Below are 13,065 nucleotides of genomic sequence, written 5' to 3' on the forward strand. Positions count from 1 at the left end.
TTGATACTGGAAAGCGTACAAAATATCCATTTAGATCATTCATAAATTCTTCATTGGACACAAAAAGTTTTGTAGCCCCATATTAATTTAGAGATGGAGGGGAGAAGTGCTTGACGTACTGAATAGGGTGCAAGGTGCTACAAGTCGTGTTTGTATAGTTTTCCAGCTGTCAATACCTCCTAATTACGGGCGCACTTTTCGAATGCCTTGTGACTTATTTTACACTCCAGTCCTCGTATGTATTATTCCATCCGCTCGTTTCACAAAGTGTTTGGGAGTTGCCGCATTATCCTTACCACTGCAAACATTAAGATGAATCTCTTTTGTAAAGTAAATATCTGCACTGACGACAAACAGAGTATGAATGGTGGTTATGTTGGCGGTGAATAATTGTTTTTCTGATATTACATTTCCTCCACAATGCCAATGAGAAATTAACGAAAAGCGTCATACTATCAGATGTGCCAGGTTCTAGAAAAAAGCTAAGGCGGCTAGACCTGAATTCAGAGAAAAAGGCACTATCCTCATACATTTCACCTTGCGTAAAAAATTAAGACAGCTACGGTTATGGCTTCCTACACAATATTGCTTGCATCGTTAGAAACAATATGGCTGTCACACGAAACAATCCTATCAAGATAGAATGGTTTTGCGTCGCGGCTGTGACTAGCTTTGTATCGAGTGAAACACGTGTGCCAGTTATCAACACAAACAGAGCAATAAAGCAGGGTTCATAGGGTTAACAGGCTATGCTCGTTCTCTCGTGTTCTCCTCTATTTCCTCCAGTATAAACGCTTTTGCGGAAGTCGAGGCGAGTGGTGTAAGACGTGTATATTTCTATTGTCTATTGTCAAACCACAGTTTATGAAAGATGTTTATAATTTATTAATAGAATTAAGTAGGAATAATTAATATTTGTCATGTTGGAAATAATTGTGGTAGCAGGGAATGTCTGCACCAAAGTATTGTTGGCAGGAGAGACCTCACATTGAAATAATTTTAAAAAGGGCGGGAGAGACCGCGTATGAATACATTTTAAGGAAAGAGCGGGAAAGACGTTGGTACATTTTGTAATGGTAGCAGGGTTTGTCTGCACCAGAAAGCATTGTTGGCAGGAGAGACCGCACTTTAGCGTTCGTAGGAAGTCAGTAATAAGCGAGATGTGAAGCGAGTCGGTAGCAGGTCTGAAGCGAGAGATTGAGAGGAGCGGTGTACCTGCCAGCCACTAGCTATGATTTACAAGAGGTTATAAACGGATGTATAGAGACATCAGATAACTATTATCAGAAGAGGAACTAATGTTATTGAATTAATTTTTTGAGAAACTCAAGACTACTGAAGGTATGTTTGCGCATTGCTAGTTGTAAGATTATTGTAAAAAGCAAGTCCCATTTGAAAGTATGTAAAATCATTTCATTCAGAATATAATTAATTTTTGCCAGCAATATTGCATTACTGATTATAATCCATCTCAAAAACCATCAACGTAAAACTTCGCAAAATTTTATTTTTGTCAAGAAAAAGTTTAACTTTGAATTACGTAACTTAAGTCAAATTAATTAAAGAATAACGCCAGCTTTGCTATTAAAGAATAACGTCAGCTTTGGTAATAAATACAGCCACTTATTATGACAGCCCACCAGCAGCTAATAGAGTATAGTAAAACAGAGTAAGTATATTCATGTCGCAGTTCGATGTAGCAGTCAGATGGCGATCCAGTAACAGTAAAAAATGGTAAGGAACAGTTTTGGGTTATTGCAGGTAGCGACTGAGGGCCACGACGACGACACATTCTGTGTTTCGTCGAAATAATCAGAAAATAACTTTTAATAAGCAGCATTTAAATTTGTATGCGAAGATTGAGAAAGAGAATTAACTTCAAAGGGAAGATTTCATTTGTTATTATTAAGCAAGAGGTAGAAATCCTAAGGGAAGGTTTCATAGGTTATTGAAAAAGGGAAGGTTGCGTAACAAAAGAGATATATAGAGGAGACGGGAAGGTTTCAGTGGTAGTGAACACAGGAAAATCGTGAATGCTCATTCTCTTTGGTAGCCATGGTGGTATAGCAAATAGAGCGCAAGACTCCGATTCTGGAGATCCCAGATTCAGTTTTCGATAGGGGTGGGGATAATTTCTCGTTCTAGTCCCTCCAAGATGGCCCTTGGTCCACTCAGCCTGATATCAGATGAATACCGGGGATCATTTCTGGGCGAAAAAGACTACTTGCGATATAGCCCCACCAGCCTCCTCCTTCTCTTCCTCCTCCTAGTGTGGTGGAGAAGAAGGACTGCAAGCATTCTACCTACAGTCAGGCCAGTAGCCCAGGTTTGTGCCACAGACAGTACCACTGCCGTTCCCTTCCATTCGCTTCGCAGTAATCGAGTCTTTACATGGCTTTCGACTGTTCTGGACTGACCTGCGCATGCGAGAAGGCCGCCCTGGACCTCTTCTTGCGCTGCTGCTGCTGGTGCTGCTGCTGCGGCTGGTGCTGGTGGCCGTGGTGGTGCGTGGGGTGCGCCGCCAGGAAGGGCGACCTCACCAGTCCGGAGGAGGGCGACAGGGCCGCTGCCGCCGCAGCTGCAGCCGCCGCAGCTGCGGAAGACTGGTGCGGGGGTAGCAGGCCCGCAGGCGTCGCCGGCGGCGACCCGAACAGCAGCGGCGGCGACGGAGACGGCGAGCCCGAGTCCTCCCTGCAGCCGCTCGTGTCCGAGTCGCAGCCATCTACAATGAGGCGCTAGTTAGCCACGCTTCATACAATAACACGTCATTGTCAGTGGGAATACAACGTATTTTCTCTGTCGCATTTTATTGTGTGAACTGCTATAACCTCATGCAAAAGCTTAAGTACATTTCGTGTTTCAGCCATATGAGGAGCGCCCTAACAGTCGTCAGGCGCATTTCCTCTTATATTTCGGCAGATATCTGCAATCTGTTTCACCATGGAGGTAGAGAAAGATTGTGAGCTCCCGTTTCTAGATGTTTTGGTTCTTAGAGACGGCTCCTTGGGTCACAGTGTGTTCCGGAAGCCTATGCACACAGACTTGTATTTACAAGCTACCAGCCGTCATCGTCCCTCACAGCGCAGCGGTGCATTACGGACGCTAGCGCATAGGGCTAGAGCCATCTCAGATCAGGACAGCTTATTGGCAAAGCTTGGCCATCTCCGCTCTGTGTTTGCCCAGAACTGGTACTCCGACAAGTAGATCCGGATTGCATTTCGACCAGCACGCTCCAAACCTCAAGGACGGCCTGAAGAAGCAGAGAGCACTACTGGGTTGGTGTTTCTACCGTATGTCGGTGGCGTGTCTTTTAAGATGGGCAGAATTTTCTAGAAATACCGGATTAAATGTTATTTGCCGGCCGGAGTGGCCGTGCGATTCTGGGCGCTACAGTCTGGAACCGAGCGACCGCTACGGTCGCAGGTTCGAAACCTGCCTCGAGCTTAGTTAGGTTTAAGTAGTTATAAGTTCTAGGCGACTGTTGACCTCAGAAAAGTCGCATAGTGCTCAGAGCCATTTTTGAAATGTTGTTTTCCGGCCCCAGCACGAGTGCAATCAATGATGGGCTCTGTTAAAGACAACCTCGGCCTGAGGAGACCAGGAATATATAAAATCCCGTGCCACTGTGGGAAGTCTTATATTGGCCAGACGTGTCGTACGGTTAAAGACAGATGCGACTAACATAAACGTCACACGAGGTTGGGTCAGCCAGAGAATTCTCCGGTTGCTGAACACTGCCTTGACGCGGGACACGGCATGAACCATGAAGAAACCAAGATCACATACTGGGACTCCATCATCAAAGAGGCGGTAGAAATACGTATAAGCAGTGACCTAATAAACAGAGACACGGGGTTTCACCTGAGCAAAGCCTGGGAGCCAGCCTTGGCGGCACTAAGGAATCGTCAGCCGCAGAGTAGCAACTGCACCGGGTCAACGCAGATGGGAAACCTTAAGCGCAGATGCTTAAATCGCGCGCCAACACCTCGCGCGCGCGATCGGGGTTCGTTGCCCCCGGCCGCATTTTCCCGCGCTTAGGCACGCTTCTGCAGACCGCGACGCGGTTCTCCAGCAGAGGGCTCTGGTATTCGACGTCGTCTAGAGAGCCTATATACAGAGCGAGTGGCCATAAGTGAAGTTTCCCGTGCTTGGTTGATCCGCTTTGGCGCCATTTTTCTGCCAAACGTCTCTCGCGCTTCCTATGTTCGCCGTGCTTTTGAGTTGAAGTTCAGAGGACTTTTGGAAACGATTAAAAGGTATTTGAATTATTGACAGTCTTGTTATGTGTTGTGCAAGCATGTTCGATTTAGTTGTATATCGTTTTTAGCACGTAATTAGCGTTTGCGATCTTAAATACGAGTTGAAATAATGAAGCGTTTTGTGATGAAGTCGGTAGACCTACATGTTTGAAGTAAACACATTAATAATTGTACAGTATTGTTTTTGACATTGTAATTCGTTCTGCAGACGTTCGTAAACGATCCCAGGTTGTGCAGCATTTGGTTGTTCCAATAGAGGCGAAGGTGGATTTCGCATGTTAGGCGTTATTTTGGTTTCAGTATTATTGCCTGACTGTTGACGCAGGCAAGTTGTAAGCACGTGGTCGTGGTTGCTGAAACATTATTCGTAGTAAATAATTGTATGTACTCTTGAAGACAGTTTTTAATAGGCCTACTTACTGTGGGATAGAAGGGATACGGTAGTTTTCTTGTTATATTTGGTCGTTATTACAGTAGCCTAAATTTAACATTAACTGATTTTTGTAAGACGTGACAAGAAGTACTAATACGTCTCACACTTTTTGCAAGTAAACAACTGCTTAAGACTTTCATTCATCTGACGTAATACAGTTACGTTAACTCTTTAGCGTTATTCACTTCCGATACAAAACAAATGCTATATACTATATTTTTTGTTTTTACGTTACTTTCATTGCAGTATGTCTAGTAAACGAACTTTAAAGGAGATAAATGCAAGTAACGATTAATTTTTACAGCCACTGTATCAAATTTTCCTGTGCTGTTCGTAGTAGGCTACTATGAGTATATTATAGCTGTAAAGAAAGGCATTTAACGAATGATTTCGCCATGTTGCCTTGTGCTTTTGATTCGGTGAGTGTGTACTCCAGTACTCCACTACTGGCCATTCAAAAGTCCAGCCCGCAGTTTGGCAGAAAAATGGCCGCCGAATAGTCCGGTTGGCCACTCTCTCCCTGTACAGGCTCTCTAACGCCGTCCACGATTGGTCTTCGATGACGTTATGCCCCCGCTGGCGGCTGCGCTGTTCTAGAAAGCCAACATATAAATTGGCGAGCTTCTCAGCGGCGCGACAGTAGCACCTGAAGATGGCGGGCAGCTGTCTCGCTGAAATATTGTGCGGATTCTACAGTATTATCCGGCGTAGTTCCCAGAAACCTATCAAGCATTCCTGGGAACCTATCAAGCATCTGCAATATCGTTTGTGCAGTGTTCACCTAGAGTCAGCCCAAACAAATACTTCTCCGCATCTCTTTCATGTGATGCACGGTGGCGATCGACAACGTCGATTTCTTTACCGTTACAAACAAAATGGTTTTTAAAGGAGAGTTCTCCATGCAGAATCGGTAGAGCAAGCTAACTGATTCGCTGCAGTGGTAACACCGGTTCCCGCCAGATTACCGAAGTTAAGCACTGTCGGGCTTGGTTAGCACTTGAAAAATTGTTCAAATGTGTGTGAATTCCTAAGGGACCAAACTGCTGATGCCATCATTCCTTAGCCTACACACTACTTAAACTAACTCAAGCTAACTTATGCTAAGAAAAACACACACATCCATCCCCGAGGGAGGACTCGAACCTCCGGCGGGAGGGGCCGCGGAACCCGTGACATGGTGCCTCAAACCGCGCGGCCACTTTGTGCAGCAAGCACTTGAATGGGTTCAGGTTCTGCCGAGCGCTGTTGGCAACCGGGCTGAATTCAACGCGTATGAATACCGTTGAACTACTCGACTGAGAAGTAGCGGCTGCGGTCACGAAAACTGACAACGGTCGGGAGAGCGGTGTATTGCTCATATGCTCCCCCGTATCATCCAGTGACGCCTATCGGCTGACGATGACACGGCTGTTTGTCGGTGCCGTTGGGCCTTTCGAGGCCTTTCCGAACGCACTCAGCCACTAATTGAGTACCGCAGTCTTAAGTAGTGCAATATTTGTTTCGTCAATAAGTAAGAGAGCTATTTTTGTTTCAAGGCCTTATCGGTTGCGAATTAAGACCACAGTGAAAATCTTGTGAAGTTTTGAGTAGATGTGTTGCGCAGAGCCTCTAACACGCCCATCCATCGTGTTATATCGCGTTTCTCAGTTCAGAGTCCACAGTAAGCACATAAGGTGCCTTGAACAATAGTGTCTCCCGCCAAGTGTGAAGTGCGTGCTGTCATTCGATTACTTTTTGCTAAGGGGTTTCGCTTAATTTCCATGCACCTCACAGAACGTAACTGTCATGAGTGACAGCAAAGTGAGGCCATAGTACAGGAATTTAAAAGAAGAATGTACAGACAATAGCCATGCAGGTTGTCAGGAGAGGAAGCGAGTGTCAACCGAATACCTTCTTCTGAGAGTGGATTCGGGAAAACTGTCTACAAAGGGCAATTCAGAGCAAGTGAAGAGGAATGTCGTCCCCAGGCACTGTCATTCCTGACAATGTTCGCCCACACACTGCACCTACAACAAAGACGCTCTTGCAGCGTTTTCGATGTGAACAGTTTGACTACTCACAGCGCAGACTGTATGTGTCTCCCTTTCTTTGCTCACGTGAAACTCTGGCTGTGGGGACAGCATTTTGGCACAAATAACGAGCTGCTGACCAATATATAGAGAAGTGGCGGAAAAGTACAGGCCTCTGCCTTCTATGAAAATGGTATTGGAGAGTTCATACCACGCTACGTAAAATGTCTGAGTCGAAGCAGCGACTATCTAGAGAAGTAGCTGGAAGGTGTGGCTAAATGATGTAAATAAAACATTTATTATTTTCACTGTGTTTTCCATTGCGCAACCGGGAGGACATGGAAATAAATTACCCTAATACATATCGATAAAATGAATATTGCCTCAGACTAATTTGGGACCGCTCTACCGAATGTGCAATTAGAATTCCGCTTTAAAAATCATTTTGTTTGTAATGGATACAAAAGTTACACTTACAGTCGACACTGGACGTCGCTTTAAAGACGTGATGAACAGTATTTGCTTGAGCTCACCCCAGACACACATTCCAAAGAGGAAAGTACCAATATTTTCCGAAACACCAGCAAAAATGCGCCTGATGACTGTTAAGAAGGACAAAAGCAATGAAAATTACTACCATTTCCGTCACATTGAAAGAACTTTCTGATTTCAAAGAAGGCAGAGACAGTTTATCACAAGGCTCCATCGTTGGTCCTCCACCGTTTCCGATATGAATTATTTTTCAGTTACTGGTACCTCATCTGTTGTGGATATTTGTCGAAAATCATACTGAACCACTGTCGGCTGCTACGAAAATTTCTGTTACTGCTACCAGATTCTATTGTTACCAGTGATCATCGTAAACAAGAATTTTTTTCAGTTACAAGTATCTGTGTGGATACATGCATGACGTTCTAGTCCACCACCCTACAAGACTAGTCATAAAGTTCTAATGATAATCCTGCCCCCCCCCCCATAAAAAAATTCCATAATTAATCTTTGGTTTGTGTCTAGGTACTATCATCTCTCAAATGTGTCTGAGCGACATGAATCACTTTACGCATGATTTGTATGCAGCCCACATAACGTACTTTTCTTGCAGATATTACAATCTCTTTGTGGTACACTCTTTTGAATATTCAAAATGTTTACCGCAAGAGACCGTGAGAGAACGTTGTTATTTATGGCAATAAATCCAGATGTAAATTAATACCACGATATTGCAAACTTAGGAAACATATTATTAGAAATAAGACAGTCCCCAATGGCTGTAAACTCAGATTCATTACAGTGAATGTCATTTGAAAAGTATTGTCACACTAATTTCCGAGATAACTAAGAACTGTAACTCCCATCATATAAATCATTCAGTAATCAGTAGTCATCAAGAAAATCTTTTATGAATAACAGATTTTGAAAGAACTGATTCCAAAAATTCTACGACAATTCTAAGAAATCTTACTCTCTAACATCTACTAACTAACAGCTGAACGCGTGGCGAGTGGTTTGTTCAGACTGATGGATGAACTAATCATTAAAAAAAATTGCTTCAATAACATCGAAAAGCTCATTAGTAATTTCACTGTACTCTTGATGGTAAGTGCAGTTCGGAGGTCACCTACCACCCTTGTTACCTAGCACAAAGTGTCACTGAATATCTAATGTGCCTTTAGTGGAATTCAAGAGATGTTTGCAATCCTAGGGAAACCTGCGAAGGTACTCAACTCTATCGTCCCTTGAGGGCCAAACCCTGTGAAAGGGAATATAGAATTCGAATCCAAATCTAGTAGCAAAACTTCCGACTTCGCGAGTCGAAATAAAACAAGAGGTAAGTGTCCTATGACATTATATGACGATTGTTTCAGGAAATAAAGTTTCTAGTCTAAGAAAGTTTACTAGTAACAGGTACTCTGTTTCTGGTAACTGCCGCCTCTGTCATGGCCCGCTCTAAACCGATTTATTCGTAGTCGTCAGCGGGAAACATCTTGTTTACTGTGGATGCTGAACCATTGTGCAATCCGAAATTCTTCAGCTGCCATTACTAACGCTGAAAGAAGTCTATCAGTATCTGTTTTAGAGACGGATGCCTTAAGTGGGAATCGAACTATGCCTGGTACATAAGAAGGTACCAGGCGCTTATAATTACAGAGCAGTTTCCCGGATAGGTCCAGTGTGGGCTGTAACCATAGTATGGCAGTGGAATTTGGTTGATATACTAATGCGTTAATGCTCAACCAATGATGTCCCATATGTGCTCTATTGGAGACAGATATGGTGATTGAGCGGGCCGCGGGACATGTAGAAATTTCGTAGAGCATGTTAGGCTACAACATTGGTACGTGTGCGAGTCTTATCCTGTTGGAAAACACGCCCTGGAATGCTGTTCATGAATGGAAGCACAAGAGGTAGAATCACCAGACTGACGTACAGACTGGCATCAGGTTTTGTGGGGTAACCATTAAAGTGCTTCTATTATCATTCGAATTCGCACCCCATATCATAAATCCAGGCATCACATATAACGTATTTGTCATCAGTGACAGCAAAGTGAGGCCATAGTACAGGAATTTTAAAGAAGAATGTACAGATAATCGCCATGCAGGTTGTCAGGGGAGGAAGCGAGTGTCAACCGAATACCTTCTTCTGCGAGGGGACTCGAGAAAATTGTCTACGAAGGGCAATTCAGAGCAAGTGAAGAGGAATATTGTCCTCAGGCACTGCCATTCCTGACAATGTTCGCCCACACACTGCACCTGCAGCAAAGACGCTCTTGCAGCGTTTTCGATGCGAAGTGTTTGACTACCCACAATGCCGACTGTATGTGTCTCCCTCTCCTTGCTCACATGAAACGCTGGTTGTGAGAACACCTTTTTTGCACAAATAATGAGCTGTTGACCAGTATAGAGAAGTGGCAGTACGTCCAGCAAGCAAACAGCTGGGCTGCAGGCCATCAACTGGCTTTCTAATCAACACACGGCCATCACTGGCACCAGGGCAGAACCAGTTTGCACCAGATAACACTACAGGCCTCCAGCCTGCTCTCCACGGATTTCTCGCTTGATACCACTGAGCCGGCCGCTGTGGACGAGCGGTTCTAGGCGCTTCAGTCTGGAACCGCGTGACCGCCAAGGTCGCAGGTTCGAATCTTGCCTCGGGCATGGATGTGTGTGATGTCATTAGGTTAGTTAGGCTTAAGTAGTTCTAAGTTCTAGGGGACTGATGACCTGAGATGTTAAGTCCCGCAGTGCTCGGAGCCACCTGAACCATCTGATATCACTGAAGTCGCAAATAGCGGTAGTTTGAGAAAGACGAATGAACGCTATAGGACCTGTTTTTTAAGTAACTCATTTGTAACAGTTTGTTGTATCACTGTGGTGCCAACTGCTGCTCAGACTGCTACTGCAAGGAAACTACGGTTCGCCGGAGTCATACGCCGAACAGTATGGTCTTCCCCCTCGGTAGTGCCTCGTGGCCGTCCTGAGCTCATTCCCGTGACCACCGCTGCCAGGAATCATGTACAGTGCCTAATTCCTGCCCCGTCTTTTTGCAGTATCGCAGGAGGAATGTCCAGCTTCTCGTAGTCGTATTACACGACATCGTTCAAACTCAGTGAGGTGTTGATAATGGCATCCTTGACACCTTAAAAGCGTTCTCGACTGACATCAACTCACCTCGTCGAATCTCAAAGGTAGCTCACGCTCACGGCAGTTACGTGAATTTAAATGAAACCTGATTTGCATCCTCAGGGTGACACTACTAACGCCACTCATGCGACTGAAGTAAAATCTGAACAGACATTATCTTTGAGATGTAAAAACACGCCTACCAACTATCGTTTATGCCGCGCAACTCCTTCTTGGTTTTGCAATTTTTTTCCTGTCATTGTATACACATCATTGTCGTTCTACCTCAACCATTTGAGTTATGCACTCGATTATAAGTTATCTGACGGCCTTTGCTCATGAAGACTAGAACCAATATTTAATTAATTTTTTGTCTTCACAATAAAGATATCTAGGAGTGATCGTCTAGTTGTTTTACGTCAAAAGGAAGGTAACATATTCACTTCTGTTCTCTTCATTTACGTGCGGACACAAAGTCAATACCGACGAAAGCACATACGAGACGTCGTTTGCTTTTAATACCAACCAGAAGGCACAGTATATAAAGGCAAAAAAGAGGCGAACGGTCTGTGGTGTACACACAAAGTCGTCCGTTTGAGGCCACTCATGCCGCAGTTACTGCTGTATAATTACGGATACTTCAAGCATTACTGTTTATCTTGTCAGTTTATGTTGTACTTCTAAACTAGTAACCAATTACAGGTATAACAGAATAACCATTACAGCATGTTAGCACTACTGTACTGTTGCACAGGAGCTCTGTTCCTGGGTGCATTAATAAATTTTCGAGGTTACTACTCGACACAGACGGTAAAATAACCTATTCCGACTTAGACCGTGTGTCACTGTCGTAATTTAGAAAACCCTGAGAGTGGCAGGACTGCAAAAGCAGAGAAACAGTCAGAATTCACTGCTACACAGTACAACGGCACACAAAACATCGTTCTGCGAATTCTACAGTACGCAATAATAGCATGCAGAATCCGAGCTCCGCCGCCCCAGGGCATCCTAGTACTGAAGATAAATGCAAAGGCATGGAAAAACGTACTTACCACAGTTCAGAAAGATCACTGACACCTGTGGTTAAACACGGACAAATGGTCGCCTAGCCTGCTACAATGGCCCCTGTTTTGAACTTCTCGTCCTGAGTGGCTGGGACCCAGATGGAATGACAGCCTTGCTAGTTACAGCTTAATTCTGCTGGTGAATCGTGATGTGCTGCTCACTGCCTGTTTGATGACGTCAGCTGCGAGAAAGCACCTAGCCGACTGTGGTTCAAAATGGTTCGAATGGCTCTGAGCACAATGGGCCTTAACTTCGGAGGTCATCAGTCCCCTAGAACTTAGAACTACTTAAACCTAACTAACCTAAGGACATCACACACATCCATGCCCGATGCAGGATTCGAACCTGCGATCGTAGCGGTCGCGCGGTTCCGGACTGTAGCGCCTAGAGCCGCTCGGCCACCCCGGCCGGCAGCCGACTGTGGGTGGAATTCATTTCTCCGTGCTGCCGCTACCGATGGTTCACAGCCATGACTGATAGGATGCGGACTTAGATTAGATTAGATTAGATTAATTATTCATTCCATAGACCCACAAAAGAGGGGATCCTCCTGGGTGTGGAACATGTCAGATAAACGCATTACAAAAATGTAATTAGAAAAACTTGAGTTTCATTAATTTTAATGATCCTTAGTCAATAAACAGTAAAATTATGCACACGAATTAAAATTAAACTTCTAATATTTACAGGTTCAATACTTACAGCCGGCCGAAGTGGCCGTGCGGTTAAAGGCGCTGCAGTCTGGAACCGCAGACCGCTACGGTCGCAGGTTCGAATCCTGCCTCGGGCATGGATGTTTGTGATGTCCTTAGGTTAGTTAGGTTTAACTAGTTCTAAGTTCTAGGGGACTAATGACCTCAGCAGTTGAGTCCCATAGTGCTCAGAGCCAGCCATCAATACTTACATCTGCTTTCATTAAATCCATCACTCACACAGTAGCTAGTTACTTGGCTATTACAACGAAGTATTGTCAAAAATTAAAGTAAATTATTCATTTCAATGATCCCCAGTTAAGAACAGTCAAATTATGTACCAGATTCCACTATTTACAGACTTAAGACTTACATCTGCTTTCCATACATCTATCATTCCAACAGTAGGTAGTTACTTGGCTGTTACAACCAAATACTGTCAAAAATTAAAGTGTAATAAATTTGGATTTAAATGGTCTTCTGCACTTGTTGAGAAATTCATGGATGGAATAGAAGGAGTGGGCCACCAAAAATTCGTTTAAATAATGTTTAAATTGTGCCTTGTCTGAAACTAAACTCTTAATGGTTGCTGGTAACATATTGAAAATATGTGTTTGCTGAATACTGGAGTCATTTATGGGCAAGAGTAAATGATTTTAAATCTTTATGTATATTTTTCTTATTCCTAATATTAATACTATGTACTAAACAGTTAGTTGGAAAAAGATACGTAATATTTACTACAAACTTTATTAAGGAGTAAATATACTGAGAAGCTGTGGTTAGTAAGCCCAATTCTTTGAATAGGTTTAGACATGATAATCTAGGATTTACACTACACATTACTCTTATTATACGCTGTTGTACTCTAAAAGTTTTTTCTCGATTTGTGAGTTACCCCAAAATATGATACCATATGACATAATGGAGTGAAAATAAGCAGAATACGCCAGTTTTTTATATTTATATTTCCTATGTCTGACA

At 43.7% G+C, this 13,065-nt stretch overlaps 1 protein-coding gene across 1 annotated transcript in view; it reads right to left on the bottom strand.

Annotated features, from left to right (window-relative positions):
* Nucleotides 1-13,065, bottom strand: part of LOC124606022 (homeobox protein zampogna-like) — a 64,758-nt gene that overhangs the window by 21,318 nt on the left and 30,375 nt on the right. Inside the window, exon 2 of the mRNA XM_047137985.1 lies at nt 2,418-2,722. Within this exon, the coding sequence (XP_046993941.1) occupies nt 2,418-2,722 (305 nt within the window). The remainder of the gene's footprint in view (nt 1-2,417; nt 2,723-13,065) is intronic.

Source organism: Schistocerca americana, chromosome 3, assembly GCF_021461395.2.
Source record: "Schistocerca americana isolate TAMUIC-IGC-003095 chromosome 3, iqSchAmer2.1, whole genome shotgun sequence".
NCBI lineage: Eukaryota > Metazoa > Arthropoda > Insecta > Orthoptera > Acrididae > Schistocerca > Schistocerca americana.